At 38.1% G+C, this 26,507-nt stretch overlaps 1 protein-coding gene across 2 annotated transcripts in view; it reads left to right on the forward strand.

The window, feature by feature from the left end:
* The window catches only part of cacna1da (calcium channel, voltage-dependent, L type, alpha 1D subunit, a), a 112,980-nt gene that overhangs the window by 26,445 nt on the left and 60,028 nt on the right, over positions 1–26,507 (forward strand). Inside the window, exons 4-8 of one of the 2 annotated variants that reach the window (XM_041782591.1) lie at positions 13,750–13,889; positions 21,614–21,786; positions 22,255–22,407; positions 24,415–24,611; positions 24,948–25,051. In XM_041782591.1, coding sequence (XP_041638525.1) covers positions 13,750–13,889; positions 21,614–21,786; positions 22,255–22,407; positions 24,415–24,611; positions 24,948–25,051 — 767 coding nt within the window. Of the gene's footprint in view, positions 1–13,749; positions 13,890–21,613; positions 21,787–22,254; positions 22,408–24,414; positions 24,612–24,947; positions 25,052–26,507 lie in introns of those variants that run through there. The other variant, XM_041782590.1, reaches the window with a different exon arrangement.

Here is a 26,507-nt window from a genome sequence, read left to right on the forward strand (position 1 = left end):
ATTCATCAGGAAATGCTTGTGGAGTCACAAAGCACATTTAATGAGCCATTACTATATTTTTACATTTTTTTTTTTATCAAGCATCTGTAGAGCCATTTGTATTTTCTTTTCTGATATTTATTTCTGTACATGTTCTTTGAGGTCCAGCACACTCTTCCAAGAAACATTAATGTCTCCAAAGACAATTATAAATCCTAAAAAACAGGAGGCAAGTAGCATAGTAGAATGTTTAATGGAGTGTCGCCAGTTAATCCAACACCAGGTAAACCGTGACACTGAATACATCAGACAAAATGAATAATAAAGTGTTACATGAGTTAAAACCTCTGTTTTGTTACTAAAAAAATAACATGACATCAAATTTTTCATCTTTAAAATTTCTAATCATATCAGATTCAATAAGCTGTTTTTGTTTTGTTTGATAAAAAAATTAAATAAAACCTGATTTCATATCTCTTAGACTTTCTGGCTTTTAGAATGCAAATTTTAGAATTTTACTTTGGGATTCAGTGACTGAAATGTTTTCATAAATGTTTAATACTCTGATATTACTTTGAAATCCAATGTTTAAGCTGCACTTTTGATACCAGTTTTTTTTAATGCTGTTGTCAAAGTTGGCTGCGACTTAAATACTATAAAATACTGAGACATACGTCATTACTGTAAATGTGTGCAGCTGCCCCTACTGCATGTGACCTCACCGAACTGAAAACTCCCTATTTTATTGTGTTTTGTGAGCAGCTGCTAAGAACGTACTGGAATGGTTACAGCCAAGACAAGACCAGCAGAATGTCAAACATGACTTAAAATCTTCATACATGCCCCTATGCGGGGTCCCATGCGATTCATTTTTGCCAGGCCGCGCACACGTCAAAAATTTTTACAGACGCGGACTCACCAGACGTCAACGTGGTCTTCAAAGACACTGCCCCTAGCTTTTTGGAGAAGATTGGTTGCAGTGAGGAGGAAGCCGATGCTAGGTATAAACACGCCAGGCGTTTCAATGTCACGATTCCATGTCAGTTTGTGTCCGTCGTCATGGAAAGCATAACTGTTACAATTCTTGTTGAGTGCTGGTTTCACAGAAAACACTCCTCAGGAAGGACAACAAGTGAATGTAAGTCTGTTTCACAACACCGGAGGCCAAGATGCACAAACTGCATGACATGAGCTACTAAAAGAGCGACACAGTTGCATAGAAATCTCACATTGGAGACTTTGCCGAAAATCATGCAGGAGCACACTTTAAGCCTTTTCCTCCAAAAACATGACTGCAACTTTTTTTTGTATATTATTATTGCAATACTAAAAAAACAAAACAAAAAAAAACCATTGTAGATGTTTCTTAGAGTACACTGCATTTTTTTAAACAGATGTATCAATTAAAGAGGAATAGCAGAGAATGATACAAGCATGCACACAAGTAAAGAAAGAAAAGATATATGGGAAAAGAGAGAAGGGAATAATTGCACATCTTTGAAGTCATTCATCTTACTGTATAGTCTACCTAGTCTATTTTCAGGATGAATCTTATTCATTTTTGTTAGTATTTCTAATTTTTAATGTTCATTTTTCAGCATTTAATGTTTTTCTTCTGTCGTAAACCAAATACTGCGGCTTTTATCCCGGGGCGACGTCCTGATCATTGATACCTTTAACATCAAATCTTTATCAGGTGAGTTTGCACTCACCTGCTGTGTTGAACAAGTTTTTGTATTATTTTATTTTACATTATGACTCAAATTAATTTTTCTAAAAGTTACATTTGAATTAAATGGCAGCCTTTATCCAGTCAGTGATCTCAAGAAATAAACGTGATTCATCTGTTGTAAATCATTCCTCCTTTTTTATCAGTCTCTCTTTTCCATTCTCACAAATAGAGTATGGACATATTTTATGGTCGCAGGCCTCCCCCTGATGTCTTCATGTCTTCATCACTTCACATAAAGCACTGAGATTTACTTCAGATGTCAGTTACATTGACTTTGCGACGCATGTTTGTCTTGGGTTGATTTTATTTATTGCTAAGAATGATTTTTTCATTACAAGTGAGGGCCAGGCAGAATAATGCCAATGGAAGTTTTTTGGTCTTCATTTAAACAGTCTTATTCACCTGACTTTTCTTAGCTTTCCCTAACAGTATAGATTTTCCCGTTAAACTGATTTAATTATAATTGTAATTATATTGAAATGCAAACATTTAGAAGCTGTGATTATTAGTTCTGATTTTCCTTCTTGCTGCAGGAGTCTGCACTTTCAAACTGGCTTTATTTAAATCCTCAAAGCTAATGTATAAACAATGACTTAAATTAGTTCACAATCTGTTTTATTGTCTTTTTATGACTCCTTTACCACGTTATAGAGCTATGCACACATTTTAATTGGGTTTATTTTGTGCATAGTCTGGAGGAAGATTCACAGAGACTTATGAGCATGTGCACACATGGCTTAGTCATATGGAGAGTTCATGCCGAAGAACGCACGGCTCAGTGGGCTAGCTTCTTTTGTCATATGGTGATCTGAGCTGTGCAAGTGTGAGAGATGAACTGTAGACATGAACACTGGGCCTTTGGCAGAGGGGAGTCTGTGGAGGAACACGTATGATTCCGTGTGGTACTCTCTCTCTGCATGAGTTTCTGATGAGAGCTTAGCATGCATGTTATAACACAAACATTGGCTGTGCGTGTGTGAGCCCATGATGTTATAGAAAAACAGAAAGTGAACCCATTGGCTGCTCATAATGAGCACATTCTGTATGAGTGAGGGAAACATACTACAGTGAGTTTCTTTACAGCACAAATAAACTACGATGACTCAGAGATATATTTATGGTCATCCCTAAAGGCCTCTCCCTCCTCTCTTGCCGTCTCCCTCTCTCTCTCATCTCTTGCTGCTCACAGTTTAATGTGCAAATGATTGAATAAATTGCTGATTAATTGGGAGGGAATGGTTATCATTTTCTATTACATTCAACATGCTTTCTGAACCAGGATGTGGCAATTTGCATAAATTTCTGTGACTAGGAAGGCTAAAACTGTTCTGACAACGCATAACATGCTGGTTTCAGTATCAGTAGCAATTATAACTCAATTACTGCAGCAGAGCCCACTGATGAAGATATGATAGTACATCATATTCATTCTAACTCTTACATTCATGGAAACTGGAAGAAGACATCCAGCCATACTTCTTTCTTACTCTGTTTTCCTGCTGTAGAGTTTTCAGTAGTTTTTTCTAGAGATCTCAAGTTATGTTTTTGTATCATTTGCAAAATCAAATGGATAAAAATGTTAACTTATGCTGCTAGAAAAATTGAAGCCTGATTTTGGATCCAGTGTGCTCCCAAACCATCATTGGGGTTGGTAACTGTGTGAAGCTTGATGCAACCAGTTACTTCAAATTATTGTTAGATGTGTGGTGACAATCATTTTACTGCTCCCAGTTATGATGGAGCTTCCTGATCTTCAATTGAAAAAATTGATATTTGCAATTTCGTGTCAGGGCACCTCCAACAGAGTACCAAAAATAGGTTCTTCGCAGATAACGTCATACAGAAGCAGAAAAGACCCGTTGAGGGGCAAGTATTGATTCTCGACATAGAGAATTTTTTTACGACCATGCCAATTACTTAAATTGTGAAAATAAAAACATCTTTAATTCTGAAGCTACTATCGTGTCTTGAAAGTAGTGAAATATTAAGGCAAAAACTAAAAAGTTAAAAAAGTTCACGGAGAAACTGCTGCAGACAGGAATTTCAAAAGCCTCTGTTGAACACTGAATGAGAAGTGTCACACAACAGTCCACAAAGCGACCTGGTTTGGTTTAGGACGGTTCGTTGTAGTTTGGCACATTAAACCCTAATCTTACCCATGCTTCCTCAGCTGATATCTGTATCACAAACCTCTAGCCTCATTGTGATTGGAAATCTTTCTCTTCTAAGAAATCCAGATCATCTGGTTTAGCTTAGTAGCGCTGGTGGTTAGGCTCCTAAACAGCTCTTCATTTGATACCAGTTTGGCTTTTTTAAATGTGGATTAAATAGCCACAAAGAATGGGGGAAAAGAAACTGGGACTCAAACGAGAGTTGGCTACTGCGGCTCACATTAAAGAGCTGTTTCATAGAACAGGCTCATTTGTGAACGACACATCGTTACTTGGTCACTTACCTCACAAGGTTGATTTGGTTTATCACCGTTTCAATTAAAAGCATGTTTGTGACAAAATGAGGATTTTTTATATGTTAAAGGGGCTCAGCTAGCCTCGTAACTTAGTACAAGACTCTTCAAGACTCTTGTCTCCATTAATCTTGTTAAACAATGCCAGACAATAGGAGGTGTGCAGGACTTAGTGTTTTGTGATGATACACTGTAAATTATAGGAATTGTACTCTGTATATGAATTTTTTTCTGATGATAGGTGCAGCGTAGAGATCCATTTAGAACTATTAACTTTACTCCATTACTTTGCTTGCTCTCATTAGCTAAAGGTTGTTTACAATCACAAGATTCCAGATGTCCATTTCTCGTTTCCTGACACCCAGTGGACATTTGGAATCATGTGATTGCAAACATCCTTTGGCTAATGAGAGCAAGCAAAGTTGGTAGCATCACCAACGAGATGTTACATACTTGTACTGACTTTTACTAACTAAGCTGATGGATTGGCCTGACTCTATGTCTGCCATCTGTCATGTCTGTCAAGTATCTATTTGTTCATTTATTCCTCATGTTTCTTGTCTTGTATTTCCTGTTTTATTTTGAAGATCACTCACCCCTGTCTCTATTTCAGGTTTGTGTCCTGAGCTTACTTAGAAAATGTGGAAACTCATAGCCTCAGAAAAAACACTGAACTAAACTAGATTGTTGTGAGTTCAAATAATCTGTTTGTTTTTAAAGGCACTGAAATTACACTAACTTAATATTTTTGATTAATAAATACTGATGCTAACTTTCTACTAGCTAGTGCTAGTTTAAAATTAATCCTTTTAAGTGTTCAAAACTGAGATTCAAATTTTAATTTGAGTTTTCAGTACTTCACCTAAATCATGTAATCTGAGTGTGAAATACCGCCATCAATCATTTCCAGTGAACTGTAAACCCTGATAACTTCACTGAACTCAAAGTATTTCCTAAAAAATTAAGTAGTACTCAGTGAAAAAATAGTATTTTTTAAGGGGTGTCAAACTTTTTTAACCATTAACTGTCAACCTCATTTCACCAGAAACAAAATATATTTAAAAAAAAACTTAGCATTGATGATAAATGATTTTGATATTTAAAAACTTAAAAAGATAAGTTTAAAGGCTCACAATCTGAGATCTGAGTTTGGAGTTGAAAATATGAGATAAAAGGCAAAATAATTAGTTAAAAATTAAAGTTAAATTATGAATCTTAAAGCTCAAGATATTATAGGAGAGGTCAAAATTATGAGTTGAAATAATCAAAATAAAAGTCAAAATCCTACGTTTGAGTCCCACCCCCCATTAGTCAGGAACTCTTTAACTTAGGTGGTAACTTCATTCGTGGTGCATAAGGGTTTAATGCCCAAGGGCATTCTGGGAAAACTATCCAAATTGAGGAATTATAGTTGAATAATTTGAGTTTGAATAATAATTATACCATATATGATAATTGTAATATTTGAATAATATGAAAAAAAAACACTTTAACTGTTTGAGTACTATTTACTTAAAACTAACTAGAATGGCCGTCTGAGGCAGCAGACCCATGCCTAAGCAGCGCCACCAAGGAACTCACGCTTCCATTGATCACTATGGTGTTCAAAATTTCGAAGTTCAAGAAAAACCGAATGGGTACGCAGATCATCACCAAAATGTAATCGATTCTTCCCTGTTACTATCCCAATATTCCCTGAAAGTTTGGTGAAGATCTGACTTTCCGTTCTCGAGTTATCTTGTACACATACAAACAAACAAAGATATGGAATCCTTTCCATAACCTCCTGCAGATTTCATTGGCGTGGGTAAAAACGAGTTATATCAAATCTAACAATAGATGTGAAATTAGGGATGCACCGATCCACTTTTTTTCAGTTCTGATCCGATTCTGATAAATATGTGCCGATACCGATACTGATTCCGATATATATACATATATTTTTTAACAGTTATTATTGTTGTTGGTATAATGTATGAGGTTACATGAAGCTGTAGTAAACCATCCAGCTCCTCTTATTAAAAAGCAAAAAAATAAAAAATAAAAAATACAAAAAATGAATAGAATTTCAGTGTATTCCAAACAAATTCATTTGAACTCCTACTAAAAAATAAATATCAACATTATCCAAAAAACAACAACAACTGAGTATAAGTTATAAATCCCTGTCTATAATGCTCTATAATGAACCTCTCGCTACTAGAGACTGCTGTAGCTTCAGTTAATGGCCGCAGCCTTCCTCTCTGACCCTTCACAGGATGTAAACAATGAGATGGGCGGTGGTTAACCTGTTAGCATACAGTAGGAGGACTGCCGTACGGCAGTTTTCCAAAGTAGTAAATGGAAATAAAGTGGTATGTGGGGTGTTGAGGGTTAAACTCACGTATGACTACTCACCCGAAGTGAAAAGAGGCCAAATATCAAAGCATGATATTAATCTGCAAAGAGGAACGAAGGAGCTAGCACCGCCCGTTATCATGCTAACGTCACACCCACTCTTCTTTGTGTTCTCTCATCTTTAGACTAGTTTTGACTATTCTAAATATAGATTTACGTTTAATCGACTAGGTAATTATACCGCTAAGAACATCCCTAACTAATACTAGCTCAGTTACACACAGACTATCTCGTGTTAGACTGTGGTGCGTTCATGGTCTACCACAAACTGTAGGATGGATTTGGATCAGTGCTGTCAGTCAGATATCCGATCTATTAATTACGTCCGTATCGGACCCGATACCGATATTGGATCGGATCGGTCCCATCCCTATTTGAAATAGCTGTTTTCAAATTGTAGGTAGACACAACCCACTGTTTACTGTTTGGTCTTACAGTGTACGAGTAAACCTGGCTAATTTATTTAACCAGTTAGCTGGCAATCCACATGCATCTCTAGTATTGACTATGATTAAATTGTAAATATCAGTATAGTATAACAGCAAAAATCCAATTTCTTGCATCCCTATTTTTGCTCCAGTGATATATGATAAAAGAACATTAGATAACAGAGTCCATGAAAATCAAAAGCAGTGTTAATTAGCGAAATGTTTTTGATTTTTGGTAGGAATAGGGTCCTTGAGGAGTTGGGCTTCAGTCTCCATCCCTAGTGTTCAGAGAATAAAATGGATTAAGATTTGATACTAATCTGGAGAGTATCCAGTCTTTGTCCATGTGTGTGAGGGTGGCATGGTTTGGACAATCACAGTGACAGGCCCATTCTTTTATTTTCTAGATCCCAGAAAATGCCATTACAAGATGTTAAAAGCAACCCAATATGAGGAACAAAAACAGCTTTATCCAGTATAAAGAAAATAAATCAAGAAAAAACAAGCCTAATTAAGTGAGCATTAAAGAAAAAAAAACAGTATTGATATCCAAAGATAAATCAGTCAAGATCTTCACACAAGCAGAATTTAAATAAGTCAAAAAAAAAAAAAAAAAAAAAAGGATGAATGTCCCTTTAGGGCTTCCATGAAAGAAAGGCAAGTTTATTTATAAAGCTTTGCTTTATACAATAGAAAAAGTGGGCATTAACAAAGCAAGCATTAGCAAAACATGACATTAAAATCAATCAGGGCTGTAAAGATGTCACAATTTTTTTGATACATTTATCATGATTAGAGAGCATTGTGTGGTATTTTCTACCTGCAGCTGCTCTTCGCTTAAGACAGCTGTGGTTTTATAAATGGATGACACCACAGTTATCAAAATGCATCTGAGGGTTTACTCACACTAGGCCATCTTAAAGTCCGGTACGTTTGGCCAGTGTTAGTGCAATCGTTCCGTGCTTTGGCACGGCATGCTTCGCGGCTCCGGCACGGATGGACGAGGTGGGCCTAGGCACGGCACGGATGCAAATGAAGGAGCACAAGCGCGGGAATGTGACATAGCGTGAAGTAATAACAAGAGGAGAGCCAACCAGACAGCAGCTGCATGCTAGAGACAGCGGGATTAGGGCTGCAACTAATGATTATTTCTTTTTTCGACTAATTTATCAATAAATTTCCCGATTAGTCGATTTACCACGGTTATTTGGCATATTGGCATACTATTTTGGATCCCCATTTTACGTTAATAGTAGCGATTTAAAGAGTAGCAGTTCACCTGCCTTGCAGGTTGCAAATAACTAAAGGATGGCTCTCTTTAAAGTGACTGGTATGTCCATAAAAATAAATAAAGCAAATACCCCATCCAAAGTCCAACACTACTAATAAATTTTAATGTAAACAAATCAAACTTCCAGCCCAAGTGTACGGAAGAGTATTAGGGCCACTGAAAAAAAAAAATTTGAGACAAATTTTTTTTTTTCACTTGTAAGAAAAAAGTCAGAATTCTGAGATTAAAGTCAGAATTCTGACTTTAATCTCAGAATTCTGAAAAAAAATTGAGACTTTTTTTTCATTTGAAGAATAAAGTCAGAATTCTGACTTTTTTTCTCAGAATTCTGACTTTAATCTCAGAATTCTGACTTTAAACTCAGAATTCTGACTTTAATCTAAGAATTCTGACTTTTTTCTCAGAATTCTGACTTTGATCTCAGAATTCTGACTTTCTTCTCACAAGTGAAAAAAAAATTTTCGTCTCAAATTTTTTTTTTTCAGTGGCCCCAATACTATTCCGTACAAGTGACTGAACAACAGAATATAATTTTTTTAAATTGCAGTGCAGGAACGTGAGCATGTCAACATGTTCTGGTGTGAGGCTGACTCTCTTTGAGTATTGAACTGCAAGTACAGATGAGTTTTTACCGGCCGGTATTTGATTTTACCAACATCAAAAACAATAATACGATGCGTCAACACTTGAATTTCTGTGTCGACTAATTTTTATAGTCGACACAAATGATTATGGCGACTAATCATTGCAGCTCTGAGCAGGATCCCAGTCCAGTCCACATTTCTGACCAGTTTCTGGCAAAGTCAGGCTTTAATGACTGTAAGAGGATTTTTGGTTTGTAAAATAAAGCTTCTTTCCTTGTTTTAGTCACAAACAGCAGCTCACAGGATAACAAACACCTTTCATCCTCCGTGCATAAAGGAGAGTGCCAAATATGCGGACAAGTGTGTGCCGGGGTTAATCACATGGCTGATTTAACCTCTCTTATTAAAAAGTTACAATGCCAAACTATCATCCACTGGAATAACTTACCTCTAATTCTATTTCATGTCACCAAAAGTGAAAGTGGGATCTTGAACGGTGACGTTTGAATGGAGCATCGTTTATTAATCCTGAGGCGTTTTCACCTCCAGCTCTCATCAGATGGTTAAAATTGCTCTCGTTACGGTAAAAAGAACTTTTAACTGCACATTCAATCCTGCTCTGGACAAATTAGAGCTTGTTTGGTGCATCAGGCATCCAGGATTACGCTGAGAAAAGGCACAGTTCGTGGCGCATAAAGGAATGCCAAGGGGATTCAGATAGTATAAGGACACGCAGAGGAATGACTGTAGGGGCTCATATGAGTTAAAAAGTTCGGGTTTCATTCAGCAGAAGTGCTTGGAACTCTGAGCAGGCTCCAAATTATATGCTGTGAGCGATAACTCTCCGCTATGAACTGCTCCCCTCACTGGGGTCTGTATAGTTAATGTAGCTAAATTCCAGGTTAGGGGAAATAATACTGGTGTCAAATCAGGTATCGTATAAATCTGTAATTGTTTTACAGCCTAAAAAACAACACTTACGCATACTAAGTCATCAGCGGTGGATGCTTCATGTAATGACGTCGGCGCATGACGTATCCTTGCATGGTACGGATGGCCTAGTGTGAGTACACCCTATGTTATTATCAGCTGAGTTTCTATATTGCATGCAGTTGATAACATCCTTCTTTACAAAAGACTTTTGTACTGTTAGATTTTTTAAGCAGCTGACAGCAGCTTTTGATTTACAACCATTAAAGTGTTAAATGCGAACAGCACCCCTACTTGGGCCTAAATCTCCTCCTAAGGTCACTTTCAAAGACATGAATATTAGAAAGGCCTTTTTAGGTCAACAAGCATTCTGTGTTTGTGCTGGGCTACAAACCCCTGAGGTTTTCCTGAATAACCTCAGTTAGCCTTGAGCTCAGTATATTGTTGCATAAACACAATTCTTAAATGTGCGCCTTTAAATTGTTGAGGGCAGTGAAACACCACTGTTTAGGGAGAATCTTTTTCTAGAGTCCCTTCTAGCACAAAATCAAAAAAAATATTTGACTGCATCCAAACACATCTTCACTGACACCATTGTAAACTGGATTGGCAGTTTTCCATTTGTCCTTTTTGGTCTGTAAACGCCTCTAAAATTGTTTACTTCCCCTTTCTTCCACCCAATGAATCGTTGTGTTCACTTTCCGCTCCCTGTGACCTGAGCTAGCTCCATCATAGAAGCAGCAGCCGTGAGCTTAAGTCAACCTTTTACTTCACTAACAAAGAGTCCCATGTCTCTTATTGTGGGCTAAGTGCTTCTCACAATCTGCTGTAAACTGCTGGAAAAATGCGCCCCACAGCCATCAGCACTGCTGTATTCATGGGGTTTAAAGAGACCACAGAGCAGTGGATAAAGGAGTCCTTCAGGCTCAGGTTATTATGTATGGAAGGATGTATTATGGATGTGTGTAGCTCTGAGCTCTGTCAGTTTTAAAGGACCTAAAGGGCATCCCATGTGAAAAGTGAAATGACACCTTTATTTACATTCACTAATGATGAACAGCAGCCTGAGTGCAGAGTTTATATGATGTCTGTGTGAACAGGGCATCACTCTGGTCTCATATCTCCGGGTAGCTCTCAGGACCGTCCTAAACAGCTGAGTCACCCTGTGATGTGTCAACCTTCGGCACCTCATGCACTAACATGCACACAGCACCTTTATCCAGCTGTGCTCTTCTGTTCTCTACTGTGATCTCAATCGACCTCGAACTGGTGGTTTGATATTCCCCTGTTCATTCTGACTTTGAAACAACTGGACAATCCGGCATTACATCACTGCTTCTAATCCCTAAGTAACCTCTAAAAAACATATTATTCAGAGTGTATTTGTCCAGTTTTTAAACTCTCTTAAATACATTCTGCATCAGTGAGTCAAAGGTCTCTGACTGGTTGTTCAGCCATTGCAAAACATAACATTTTTAATGAATATTCCACGATGCTGACTAAATGTTTTGATCTTTATGATGTGGTCTGGGCCTGGTCTATATTGAAAAAAAACCCCTGAAACCTTCAAAGCTTATCTTTCAGTATTTATTATTGCAGTGCATTGCAATAGAAAAAGTCCACACATTTTTTCCACATTTAGTACATTCAGATAGTATTCAGACCCCTGTCACCCTATTAAAAAAGCAAAAAGTAAAACAGAATTTTAGAAAGTTTAGCAAATTAATGAAAAATTAAAAAACTGAAATATCATATTGACTTAAGTATTCAGACATAAGTATTCAGCTCAGGTACCTCCCATTTCTCTGGATCTTTGCTAAGATGTTTCTACACCTTGATTGGAGTCCACCTGTGGTAAATTAAACTGATTGGACATGATTTGGATAAGCACACCCCTCTCTATTGAAGGCCTCACAGCTGACAATGATATCAGAGCAAAAACCAAGCTATGAGGTCAAAGGAACTGCCAGCAGAGCTCAGAGACAGGATTGTTGACAGGATCAGATGTGGGGAAGGCTACAAAAAAATCAGATGCACTGAAGGTTCCCAAGAGCACAGTGGCCTCCATAATTCCTTAATGGTAGAAGTTTCACACAACCAGGACTCTTCCAAAACGAAGGGCCAATCCCACCGCTACCCCTAAGCCCTTCTCGTTCAAAACAGAATGGTAAGGGGTAGTTATGTAATTACAGTATACAGTATACAGTATATTGTACAGTATATACCTATTTAGATTATAACCCCCATTATAGTGAAATAGTAAAATTACAACAATAAAAGCCTCAAAAAGTACTAAAAAGAGCATTTATGCAATGAAAGCATTGTTAGAATATGAGCTTCCCATGACTTTTGAGGTATTACACCTGGGTAATTTAACACAAGAAAACATACAAGCTGAAGAAGATACTTGGTTGAAATACTTCTTGTGCCATCAAAGAAGGCAATTACAAGGAAATGGTGTAAGGAGGACCAGAGGAGGAACCAGAGACAACATCAGAAGCGTCTTACCTGGGCTGTGGAGAAAAAGAACTGGACTGTTGCTCAGTGGTCCAAAGTCCTCTTTTCAGATGAAAGTACATTTTGCATGTCATTTGGAAATCAAGGTCCTAGAGATTCAAAAGAGAGTTGGGATACCCCTTTACCTGTTGTGAATATGCAAAACCAAGGGGAAGGTCTAAGATAAGAGCTTACAGGGTAGAAATGGGATTGGCCCAAATTTCCAGAAGGACAACCATCACTGCAGACCCTCCCCGATCTGTGTTTCGCTCTGTGGAGGGTTGAACGCCAATCAAGGTGTAGAAACATCTCAGCACAGATCCAGAGAAATGGGAGGAACTTGTGCTAAATTTTTAGTGTAGTTGCAAAAGGTATGAAAACTTGTGTCAATGTGATATTTCAGTCTGAAGGGTTCATTTCTCTGACAGCGGCCTTGACACAGAAAAGAGACAATTTGAGAAGCGGTGCCAAAGTGATCGGATATCAGCCATATCAAACTAGAAAATGGTGAGATTAGAGTGGCACTAGGTAGATGCTCACGTTTAACATTGCTCATCTTGTGATGTGATTACTGCATGTGCATATCACAATAGCAAAGGTTAAACGCTTTATCATTCATCCTGTTCATTTGCATAACTCTCTGACAGCAAAATATTTGTCCTTAACAAATCATAAAGCTGAACAGGCTTCAGGCTTTAACTAGTTCTGTTCTTTCCTGTGTAATGGTCCTGGGAAAATGTGCCCAGCCACCTGTAGAAAATCTGAGCACCAAATTAGACTGGATCTTATAGCTTCTTTATGTACAAGGCTTGAACAGCATTCATAAGGTGATGCATCAGAGACAAACACTGAAATAAATGTCAGTCAGTCTGACTGTGGTAGAAAGACATGAACAGAGCAGAGACATTTCACCAGACAGTAAATGTTTCATGCCTAGCATTTGGAGTGGCAGGAGGTTGTGTTGGGTTCGCTGGGGCACCGTAATGATGTACCGATATCTAAGATGTAATTCGGTACAGTAGGTATCGGATGAGTTGGTACCATGTGATTTTGATAACCATCCCTAATTCCCAGTGAGAAATATGTTCGACTGTTACAAAGAGAAGAATGAGATTTTGTGAGAGAATGTTACTTACATATGTACAGGAAAAATCTGCAAAGAGATGCCTGTAAGGAGCAATAGACCAAAAGTTGCACACAGCAATTAGAATCATATTTACATTATTACAGCTGATGGTATTTAATTGCTAAGTTTAAATATGGTTGGGATTGATGTTATGACAAAGAGGCTGGGGAGAAAACTATTGTCTGCATTCATGTTGGACTCTTGTGCTTTTTTTCTGTGCTGATATACGGCATAAGTAGTATCTCTATGCTTCTCTCTAATGCTTATTTATCTGAGTTTCCTCCTTAAAATCTTATCTTCTGTTTTTCCCATGTGTCTGCAGGAAACAGTCGAGTATGCCTTCCTCATCATTTTCACAATCGAGACCTTTCTGAAGATCATCGCATACGGTTTGGTGATGCATCAGAACGCGTATGTGCGCAACGGTTGGAACATGCTGGATTTCGTCATTGTTGTCATAGGGTGAGTGCTCAGCTTCAGTTTTTTCAATTGATTTATTTTTATAGAACAAAATGTGTTTGATTTGGAGCCAGCTGATCCAAACACGTCGTACGGTTTTGTTGCTGCTGTTGCACAGGTTTTGGGTTTGCTCTTTGACGTCACTTTAACAATTGCAGTCTACAGTGTTTCTGTTAAAGTTGCTTAAGCCTCTGCTCCGAGCAGACCGAGTGCTAATAGAGACCCTCATACACCCACAGTATGTGACCCAGAAAAGACAGAGAGAATAAATCAGAGCTTTACCACCGCTGGAGTGAGTCACCATCTCTCCATACTTCATCTCTTCTCCAACACTCCCTCCCATATTTTTCCTTCTCTCCTTTCACTGACAGTCTCCTTCTCTCTAACTTCTTTCTGTCTCTGCTTTGTCCTTTTTTAAAATTAATTCTGTCCCCTTTCATTTTGATTTCTTAAATCATGCACTTCCTGCTTCACCTCCTCCTCCCCACCTCACTCTGCCCTCGTTCCTGTCTCCTGAACGCTCCTCTCTTGTTATCTTCATCCTTATCGCAGCTTCTCTTTTTTTTCTCATCGTCCTTCCTCTCTCTGTGTCTCTCCTCCGTCTTTCTCTCCTCTCACACACAGTCCAGTGGGTAGCTGGGTCAGACTTGTGTGTATCCAGTATGCAGGCTTGTTCTGCCATGCAGTCAAATGCAAAGACGGCTGTTGCTGCTCTGAACAGTGACTGTTGCTGCCCGAATGACTAAAAGAACTCATGTCCACTACACAACAGGCTAGATTTGTTTTTTTATATTTTTAGAGGATAACAGGGGGTTTTATGTTTAAATTAGGGTTTAATGAAAGATTATAGATGCATTAAGAGCCAGGTGTGATGGATAAAACCATTTTTGAACTTTATAATGAAAAACGTTCCAATAGTAAAAAAAAAAAAGTCTCTGAGGATTGGTACGGAAGCCTTGAGAGGACAACATCCATAAATTTTTTTGGGCCCGAGTCTACATCTGCCAGTTTTTTTTTTTGCCCTGGCAGTGCCTACAACTGCACATTCAGAGCACTTTTCTTAAGCCTTTATTGTTGTAGGTTAGAGAGGTTGACTTTTGTTTTCTCAGTCGTATCTGTATTGCTGTTTTCAAATAGCTCTTTGAATCTAAGTTATTCAAGGAATTCATCGAAAAAAACAAAAAGAAACATAAAAATTATGTAAGGAATCATGCTCTGACATTAGCAGCAGTCGCAAACCTTGAAACTTTACCCCTGAAAAGGTGAGTCAGATCAATTTTGCCCCCATTGTTGTTTACAAAGTTGGCATAATTATTCCAACCCCTTCTTTTTTTTGATTGGCCCATAAAGGTAAGAGATGTTAAAGTGCACAGTGCCTTTAAAAAGTATTTATCCCCTTAGATGTTTTACCCTTTTATTGATTTTATAAATTAATCACGGTCATTATAATTTGGCTTTTTGACAAAATAATTGTACAAAAAACTCTCTAATGTCACAGTGAAAACAGATTTCTACAAAGTAATGTCAATTCAACAAAAATGCAAAATGTAAAATAAGTGATTGCATAAATTTTCAACCCCTTTAAAGTGACTAACCTTATTCAACAGAAGTCCAGTCAATTGATGCTAGTAGTCTCACAGTTATTGAGATGGGGGTTACCTGAGTGCAATTAATGTGTCTCATGTGACTGTAGTATAAAGACACCTTTATATGGAAGGTCCAATCTCTGGTTAATCAGTATTCCTGGCTACCATTACAACATGAAGACAAAAAACACTCCAAGCAACTTAGAGAAAAGTTTATTGAAAAGCATAAGTTAAAAAGCATAAGATAGATTTGTTTCACACATCCATCTACACAACTTTTCAAAAGAAAACAACTCAGTGCTATTCTTTGTTCTTCTTTCATTAGCTTGTTCCAAGCTAATGTCTTTTGCCATATCTGCACAGGCCTCTTGTTGCTGCTTGCTTACGTCATGACTCCGCTGCACCTGAAAGTACTGCCCCTCAACACTGATTGGTCCAGTCACTTTCTAACTGGGCCGAAACTGTTCAGACAGGAGCTTTGCAAGATGGATTTGCCAGTGAGAAACACAGAAACAGGTGTATCCATCTGCTTTGCAAGGTCAATAAGTTAGGGGATGGATATAAAAACAATTGCAAGGCACTGAACACTGTAACACTGGAGTTCAGTTAAATCCATCATCAAGAAATGGAAGGAATATGGCACATGGGAAATCTGCCTAGATCAGGCCGTCCTCACAAACTGAGTGATCATGCAGAAGACTAGTGAGAGAGACCACCAAGACACCTATGACTACTCTGAAGGAGTTATAAGCTTCAGCAGCTTGGATGGGAAAGACTCTACAACTGTTGCTCAGCTTGCCTCACCAGCCATCAGACCGCTAACACTGCACATCGCTACAAACACGCTATCCACACCCACTGTGAAGCATGGTGGTGGCAGCATCATGCTGTGGGGATGCTTCTTGGAAGCCAGCCCTGGAAGACTTGTACAGGTAGAGTTTAAAATGAATGCAGCAAAATATAACCTGAAACCTGACAGAGTTGAGCAGTTTTGCAAAGAAGAATGGAGTAAAATTGCTGTTTCCAGATGTGCAAGCCTGATTGAAACTATCCACACAGACTCAGTGCTGTGATTGCAGCCAAAGGTGCATCTACTAAATACTGACTTGAAGGGGGTGAATGTGTATACAGTCCCATTATATATTTTTATTTAATCTACATTACTTTTAGAAATCTGTTTCCCGTCTTTACCTTCCATCTTGACTACTAAGTAGGACCCAGGAAAGTCCTGGACAACCTCACACACATGAGGCCCTGGCAGCACATCACCTCTACACTTGTCCACCTTCACTGGCTTCTTTTTGTTCTGTATTAATAATAAAATCCTTCTTGTCACCTACAAATCCCACAATACCCATGCCCCACGAAGACAGTCCCAGTCCCAATACAGCCCTCGCCCCTACCACTTTGCCCTTCTATGTTCTGTACACTGATGTCCTGATTCTTGTATGTTTGCTACTTTAGAAGATATTTTTAAGCCACTTGAGTTGTCAGAAATGTAAAGGTATGATAAGACTGTATGACCTGGTCTGATTACCGTATAAAAGTTCTTAAACAGTAGAAACATTTACCTTCCTAAATACAGAAAAGTGTTTTACAGAACAGCTGTAGAGAATGTAAGAATTGTAGACAAGTGAAATCACTTTAAACCACTCAACAATAGTTGAACTATTAAGGTACATGTTGACTTTATCCAGCTAAAGAGGTAAAGAAATAATGTGTCACTTGTTAAAGCTCTCTCCACAGGTGTACTCAGTAAGGAAGGGTCAATAATGTGTGACGGTAGTTTTCTTCTGAGCATGGCTGGGTGAGTAATGACACCCCAGCGGCTGGCGGTCAGTCTTCCAGCTGTGACTCAGTCTAACATAAGTGCGAGCAGACAGAGCTTATAGGCCCTCAGAGCTCCCTGCAGACACCATTGGCAGCCTCATTGTGTGAGCTCTGAGTCCACATCTCTGATGTGATGTGTGGGGATGATTTCTCCTCTTGGCTGGGTAAAGAACATCTAACTGAACATAATGACGGCTCCTCTGTCCTCATGGTGAGAGAATTGGTCACTGCTGATTTCCTCTACAGTAGGCAACAGTCCCATTCTGCTGTTCTAGACACTCAGTATACCACTGGCTTTTTATTTTAAAAACTCAGATCACTGCTTCATCAGATTCTTTTAGTTGATTTACTGTCTACTAATATCAACAAGTCATTGTATTAAATACGCGTATGGCATCTTTATTAAGCTGAGTGCTGATGTCAGCATTGTTTCTGGGTGGTTGTAGTGCAAACAGATAAAACACAAAACATTCTAGTTTAGTAAATATACTCCCATCCACAAAAGATTTTTGGATTAACATACATATAAAACAGTTGTTTACCCTTAACAGCAATATTACATCTTAAAAGTAACTTACAGGATGAAAACCTCCACCAGGGCAAATAATGCAGACTTTTTTCGATGCACAAATATCCAAGTGCAACCAGTTTATGTGTAGATCTGTTCCCAACACCACAAGAACAATATGGGTTATTGAAGCACATTAAATCATCAAAAAGACATCAAAACTTTGGACTGAAAGAACAACGTACAGACCATAAAATTGGATGCTTCACCTTTTCTTTGATTTTTTTTTAAAATCAATCATGATCAGTTTGGCTCTTTTGACAAAAATATAACAAAACTAGAAAAGCACTCAGAGAACGCAGACCTCAGCCATCATCCCTATCTCCCAATAGTAAGGAATCCTTTAAAAACATACCTGGATCCAGACGGTGATCCAGATGACTCCCAAAATCTAATTCGCTGATTACTCCCTCCCCGGTGGGGTGAAGACACGGTGAGGCAAAGCATTGGTTTCGCTGCAGGTGGACTGTCATGGCGGAAGCACCCATGGTCTCACTGGACGACTGAAAGTCATGGCAGAGGGTGAATATTCCTCTATTCCTCCCAGCATTGTGAGTATTCTCGCTACAATTCGCTGTCTTTCTCTCTGTTATGCTCTGACTCGTCTCCTCGACCGGGTGTGCATCTTTCAAACTCTATAACTCCAAAACTTTGAATAAGTTACTCATGTCCACCATCTACTAGTGTAAAGTGGTAACAGTGCGGACCTCTGCCATTAGCCCTATCTACAAAATCCTTTAAAAATTACTGGATCCAGATGGTGATCTGGATCACTCCCAAAATCTAATCAGTTTATCCTTATGCCATTTCTGACATTTCCTGAAAATTTCATGAAAATCCGTCCACAACTTGTTGAGTTATGTTGCTAACAAACAAACAAACCCACCCGATCACATAACCTCCTTGGCAGAGGTAACAAAAAAAACTTCTTTAATGATAAAGAGACAAAGAGATGTTAGTTAAATACCCTCCCCACCCTCCTCAGTATTTAGTAGATGCAGATTTGGCTGCAATCACAGCACTGAGTCCCCACACCATGATGCTGCCTCCACCGTGCTTCACAGTGGGGATTGTGTGTTTGTGGTGTTGTGCAGTCTTTGGTGTCTGGCAAACATAAGATACTTTCACATTGCCTCTCTTTTCCGTGTCTGTTATGCCTTTGTTCCGCAATGCCGTTCTGTATGAAAGCGACCGTTCCGCAATGGGGGGTCAATCTCGCCCCACCTCTGATCCGGATCGAGAGGTAGTATCAGAGCCATAACAGACTTTCCGCAACGAGTGTGAAAGGACGTCACGGCATTCCGTAACGGCGAGTGTGCACTGCTGTCTCCATAAATGGGAGGTTTAAAAACCAGCGCGGTTTAATCAAGTGGCTTTTAATCAGGTGGATAAAACAAAGAATAATGTGGATTAACTGGAGATACTGGGAGGTTAGAGAGCTGATCACACTGTACAGGAGAGGAGAGAGCGGACACGTCTCTGCTCACAGCAGCGTCTGAAAAGTTCCATGATGTGTCCAAGTGAGCTCTGTACTCTGAAGTTGCCGACCTCTGGCGTAAATACATGCGCTGTGACACTGCTTAAAGTCGGACCTCCAACTCAGAAACATGGAGGAAAAAAAGTCTAATGGATCTAATCGATCAAAATGAATGTTCATGTTATTTATTTAATTAAGAAAATACAAAGTTTTGAACCGAGAAAGTTTAGTTTCATCAATGTCCATGTTATTTATTTAATTAAGAAAATACAAAGTTTTGAACCGAGAAAGTTTAGTTTCATTGAAAGCAGCAGCTCGGACAGTGGCTGCCATCTGATTATGGGACGCCAGGGTGTGTGTGTGTAAGCTCGGAAGTGCACGGCTCTGTTACACTTTTGTGTGAATCCTTGTTGCGGAACAGAGACGGGCGTTCCTTTTCGCCTTTATTGCGGAATCTCTGTGTAAAAACTGCTTTAGTGTTTTGTCTGATGGCCAAAAGCACAGTTTTGGTCTCATCAGACCGGAGGACTTTCTTCCATTTGACCGTGGAGTCTCCCACATACTTTCTGGCAAACTCTAGTCAAATTTAATGAGTTTGCTTCATCAGAGGAAGAGTAACCATAGGTGTCTCAGTGGCCTCTCTCACTAGTGTACTTTTTGTACAGTTAAGGACGGCCTGATCTGGGCAGATTTACTCATGTGCCTTCCATGTCTTTATGGATTTAACAGAACTCGGGGGGGATGTTAAGTGCCTTGGGATTTTTTTTATATCCATCCCCTGACTTATGCTTTTCAATAAACTTTTCTCTAAGTTGCTTGGAGTGTTCTTTTGTCTTCATGGTGTAATGGTAGCCAGGAATACTTATTAATCAGCTGGCTGGACCTCTGTTGAATTAGGTCAGTCACTTTAAAGGGGGTGAATGTTTATGCAGTCACTTGTTTTACATTATATATTTTTGATTACCTAATGCTACTGTGTAGAAATCTGTTTTCACTGTGACATTAAAGATGTTTTTTGTATTTCTTTCTTAAAAAAGCTACATTATTTTGACCATTATTGATGTACAAAATCAATAATAGGGTAAAACATTCAAGAGGGTGAATACTTTTTCTAAGCACGGTAAATATTATGACTAACTGTAAGAAGAGATGTAAAAAAAAATTAAACATGACTTTAAGAAAATTTTAAGATGTTTATGGGCCGATTTTTTTTTCTTTTTTTCAGAATGATGGTACAATTTAACTTTGTTTTTGAACAGTTAATGACACCCTTAGAATGTTTTTAGTCTTGCTGGTTTTTGACTCTTCCCATGCTCTACTGTTGATGTTTTTCAGGCTGGGATAAGGTATAAGAATTGATCTGATTGTGTCATTGCAGCCTATCATCAAACATTGGATCAGTCATGTGGCAAAATCAACCAATCGTCAAGGATGGCCCATGACACCGATTCGCCAAGACTGACATCTGAATTTTTTGTGCATCTTCTGTCTAGTTTGAAACCCTGATCTGAATGACACGTCCCAGCACTGACCACTAGGATAGCCTTTCTTTCCCATGGCCTCTGCTACAAAATTACATCAAGTTTCAGGAATCAGACCAGCATTTTTTCTGTTATGCCTCTTCCAAACAGACAGCCGAGTTTATTAAATGAGGAACCTAAATTGAATTAAATCTGTCAATACTGACTGAAATAAGCCACAAATTAAACAAACAGCATAAAGATATAAGCTCCTTGTGAAGTCAGAAATGATAATGCAGCAGCTACTGTTAAATGTATGTTTTTTTAGCAGATGGCCATCAAGATGTTCCTGGAGTGGCATTATTGATGTGTAAGACAACATGCAGATGTTAAACTTAATGATAATTAGTGTGAAGATGCTGACTATTTGAGTTAACAGGTGTAGGAGGAGGAAGATAATTATTGTAGATTTATACCAGTAATAGTTATTTATCATTGAAATTTACTGAAATTTGTAGTTTATTTTGATCTACAAACTACATTAACCACAGAATAACATCAGGCTATGTGCTTTGAATGTGATTCCTAAAATGTATAATGTTGCTGAATAAGAGCACTGAAAAAATTAAGTTGCCTACTCTGAAGTACAAGACTGAAAATAAATTTATCAAATAAAAGAGTTTTCATGTGCTATAATGCATCCAATTTTACAATATATTCCTTCAGTTACAAGCACATTGCACAGGGTTACACATTGTTTTCCTTGACAGACTTACAGTGACTTACTGTTTTTTTTTTCCTGATAGACTCTTCAGTGTTGTCTTGGAGCTTTTGACCAAAGATGAGAAGCCAGAGGGTGACGGACCAAGTAGCCATCCGTCAATGCACGGCCACGGGGGAAAACCAGGTGGATTTGATGTTAAAGCCCTTCGAGCCTTCCGTGTGCTGCGACCCCTGCGGCTGGTCTCAGGAGTACCCAGTGAGTACTTACAACTGCTAACCAAATACATACAGCTCACTCTATTGTTTCTGTAAATATTGCATAATTGTTTTGCCTCTATTAGTCCCTCTAAATGTAGCCTGAAGGATTCCTCATAAGATGGCCAGATTGTCTCTGTTCTATCCCTGAGGACTGTTCTTGAAAAACATCTGTCAACATGGACATCAGCACCCTGGAGACATGAGCTCTGGGTGTAATGAAAACATGCAACTAAAACAAGCTCAGAGCAAATATCCTGACACATTGAAGAGCTATATTTTTTCTACATTCTGAAACATTGTTTCTCCTTCTTCCCTCTAGTTAAAAAAAGTCCTGAGTACAGAAGAACTGTGATCGTTAGTGCACACATAATGCAAACAGCTGACATTTGAGGCAGTATTTCCTGAAATTGTGTTCTGCTTTTACAAATCACAGCCAAACATGATGTTTTTTTTCCTCCTTTCCTAGGTTTACAGGTGGTGTTGAACTCCATCATTAAAGCCATGGTCCCTCTTCTCCACATTGCCCTCCTGGTCTTGTTTGTCATTATCATCTATGCTATTATTGGCCTGGAGCTATTTATTGGGAAAATGCATGCAACCTGCTATCTTCCTGGCTCAGGTACACCCCTGTTTTAGGTTTTAAATCAAGCTAATATTTTGGTTTCAGTATATTCTGTTTCAATGTATATCAGCCTGCATTTAGATACTGTTCTGGTGTCCCTATGTTTTTTTCTTCTAAAGTCATGTTTGTTTCTTTGGAATCTTGTGTTTGAAATCGTCACTGTGAAATTGTAACTAGACGACAAGTTCGTGGTTTTACAGTCTGGCCGAGTTGTCTTCAGAGGATTATAAGATGAAAAATTGTTTAAAACTGTCCTTACATCTGCGGTCTCCCACACTTTTAGAGTCAGTTAGGATTTGAAAATCATCTAACGTGCGGCCAGTCCTGTTGTTAAGTAAATATAAAAAACTGTTTGGAGAGTTTGGAGAACAAAATTAATCAGTGAATAAACTTGATTCAGAAACCAGCTTTACTGTGCTTAACATGAACTTAACACCAAATAGAAGGCATTGAAACAAAACACACAAAAAATCACCAAAGGTGGGCTGATGGACAAATAAGCTGCTTGAAGCTTCACACCTCCTGGTCAGACAACATTTCCACCAGCAAAGGCACAGTTCAATAAGCAAGTCTTTAAGTCTTTAAGCAAATGATTGACTCACTTAATCTGTAAGTTATTTGAAGAATGGTGGTTCTAAACAAAATCAAGAAAATAAATAATAAATAAATAAATAAATTTAAAAAAAAAAGAACAAACTCCCCCATCCAAAAATCCTTGGTACAGTCCACATTGGCAAAACCTGGCAGAGCATGAGGCATTCATGTGTGCATGTTTATTAGAGCACCACACTCAACCAGAAAGGGAAGAGGAAAAACAGAAGACAGGGATAAAGGCATTTATACCAGAGCATTTCTTTAAATTAACTAAAGCAAATTTAGATTTCATATCTCTAGACAAAAATCAGACAAATTATTGATAAAAGACTTTTTAGCCAACTGGATAGTGACGAACAGTCAGAACATGGCTTCTTAATGCACATTGTGCAGATAAAACACAATTTTTAGTTACTGATTGTGAAAAGGAAATGATTCAAATGTAAAATATCCAAAAGAAACAAAACTGAGAAACTGATTTTTAGGTCTTACACGATAATACATTGTAATCATGGGCTGTTGAACACTGCAAAAAAAGGGGGGCTTAATATAAGATAAAAGCACTAAATGTGAGAAGATAGGTACCCAAAACTAGTGAAATTATTTGTCCATGCAGCAAGATAAATTGACTTAATAAGATATCTTGAAAAAAGATTGTAAAATCTAAAAATAAGTGAGTCGGCAGAACTCTTCAAAAGAGTTAAAATAAGCAGAAAATGCTGGTTTTAAGCTGGATTGCTTAAAACTGAATTTCCTACTGCCTAAAAATAAGTGAAATATACTAAATTTAAGCAAAACAATATATTTAATTTCTTGCTTTTAGCAAATTAAGCTGAAAAATTATAATATATTAAAATACAATCAAATTTGATGAAACAATACTTAATATTAGTAAAGTATGATTAAGCTGTGTCTTAAAACAAATGGGTTCATCTTGAAATTAGTCAAAATCATGTTAAAAATAAACAATAAAATTTTAAACCAGTCCATATTTTTAGACCTTACATCTTAATGTTGCTTAAATTGCTTTTTTTTTATTGATGCTTTTTGTGTGATTCTTAAATCAAGCAACTTGATTTTGTTACTGAAACTTGAAACAAGATCTGTTTTGATGAGACTGTGGTCAAGATTAATGTAGTTTATTTTAACAATTATTTACTTAATTTAAGGGCTTTGTGACTAACTGAGACAAAAAGGATACGATCATGCTTGATTTAAGATTATACTGTAATCTTACACACTAAAAATAAGAAATTAACTTTTACAACAAGATAAATTATCTAACACTTCTTAATCTAAGTTTTCAAATCTTGGTAAGCACCAAATAATTTGCCGTGAAGCTGTCTGAGTGGCCTTATTTACATTTGAGCAGTAAGTTAACATATTGGGATGTTTGCCCTCTCTCTGTAGATGGGTTAGCAGAGGAGGAACCCGCTCCATGTGCGATCTCAGGGCACGGGCGCCAATGCCCCATCAATGGCAGTGAGTGCAGGGAAGGCTGGCAAGGTCCCAACAACGGCATCACCAACTTTGACAACTTCCTGTTTGCCATGCTGACGGTGTTTCAGTGCATCACCATGGAGGGCTGGACGGACGTGCTATACTGGGTGAGAGTCTCGCTCAATCCTCCTACTTAATTCTCCTGCGACTGTCACTCACCCTCAGCTAAAGTGTCTCTTGAGATCAGATATGAAGCTAATCTAAGCTATTTCTGATGGGATTGATTTACTAAATAATAGATTTCTCTTTAATAAAAAGCTGCTGAGCTTTTTTTTCTTTTGCTGTTGTTTCTCTTTTTTCCATCATTTAAGGAAAAAGCAACTTTTGCCTAACTATTGTTCTGCTCTTTTTCTGACAGTTTCTACCTTTAACGGCCTGTTTCACTCTTTTCTTTCTCCCGTCCTTCTGCTGTTCTTCCTCTGTGGTTGCGCTCGTTCCTCCAGATGAACGACGCTATGGGCTTTGAGCTTCCATGGGTGTACTTTGTCAGTCTTGTGATCTTCGGCTCCTTTTTCGTGCTTAACCTGGTTTTGGGTGTGTTGAGCGGGTAAGCACCTTCTTCTTCTTTGCTCCCAAAGAGCCTTGGCTTAGTTTCAGGGGCTTGAGGTTCTCTGTTCTTATGTTTTTTCTCTGTTAACCCACATTTATTGACTCCTGTAGGTCAATGACGCCATCGGATGGGAAACTCCTTGGATTTATTTCGTTAGCCTGATCATACTGGGCTCTTTTTTTGTGTTGAACCTCGTGTTAGGTGTGCTAAGTGGGTAAGAGGCAGCTTATGGAGTGGTTTTGGCCTGCAGTGTGAAAAGCATGTTTGCAGTGGTATTCTGACACTACTCGCTGTATTTTGTATTAGCCTTAAAATAAGTTTAAAAGCCTTAAATTAGACCTTTAAAATCAAAAATCATTAAATGTCTTTAAAATTCAGAATTTTTCTTTTGTAAGAGGTCTCATACCTTAGGTTGCATTCAGGAAAATACAAGACTAAATGCATTATCAAATTTACAGAGTCTTGTAACTTTACATGACCTTTTATTATTCTTTGTGGATTTGCTTGTTCAAGTGTAGATGTACAATGAGGAAGTGTTAGTTTAAAAAGATGTAACTTTGAGATTTAAGATAGAGAAAACGAGTGACATTTGGAATCAAAGTCGTTGACTTTCACATAAAATCTGAAAAGCATCAGCCCATGATGCCCAAAGATTATATAAATTTTTCATGCTTTGGGTCTTTATAAGTCTGAAAGAGTTACTAAATCACAGTATTTCAGCAGAGGGACATCTACCCTGGGTTAACAATAAAACGCCTTTTGGACTTCAAGCACAGGGCTGGGAGGGGAGAGGGATAAACTACATCAACTCATTCCTTTGTGCTGTCCCCATCAGCCAAAACGTCATAATCAGTGCTGCTTTTGCACAATTTTATAACTGTCCATTTCACATATCTGCATGTGAAATGTTGATGTATGCTCCTGTAGAAGATAAAATGTTGTATGTCATCAACATAAAAAACTTGTATTAATCTCTGAGAATTGAATAACACTGCCAACAATAGTGTCACAGTTACGTCTTAGAGTAGGGAGCCCATCAGGCATCAAAACTGAATTTTTAAAGTCCTCATTTTGATGGTTTTAGGTCCTGAAGAAGATGCCAGCTTGTATGTTATGTGCTTTGTATGAAGAAAATTATGGTGTAATTGAGTGCTAATTTCGGCAAAGTTTTTAATTTGGTCATAGTTGTAGCTTTTAGATTTAAATGCCTTTGAGTTTTAGTCAATTTTAGGCGTTTTTAGTCTTGAGAGTTTGAGTCTGGACGCTGACACATTTTAGTGCAGTTTTAGTCAATAAAAAGTCCTTACGATGTAGTTTCTTCTTGAAGTCAAAACAGTTATTCTCTTTGACCTAATGTAAGATTAATACACATGTAAAACACTTAATATTAATGCATGATGTATACTTCACCTGTTCTAAAATATACTGAAGAAAATATGAACATGTCTTGAAT

The sequence above is a fragment of the Cheilinus undulatus genome, linkage group 3 (genome assembly GCF_018320785.1).
Source record: "Cheilinus undulatus linkage group 3, ASM1832078v1, whole genome shotgun sequence".
NCBI lineage: Eukaryota > Metazoa > Chordata > Actinopteri > Labriformes > Labridae > Cheilinus > Cheilinus undulatus.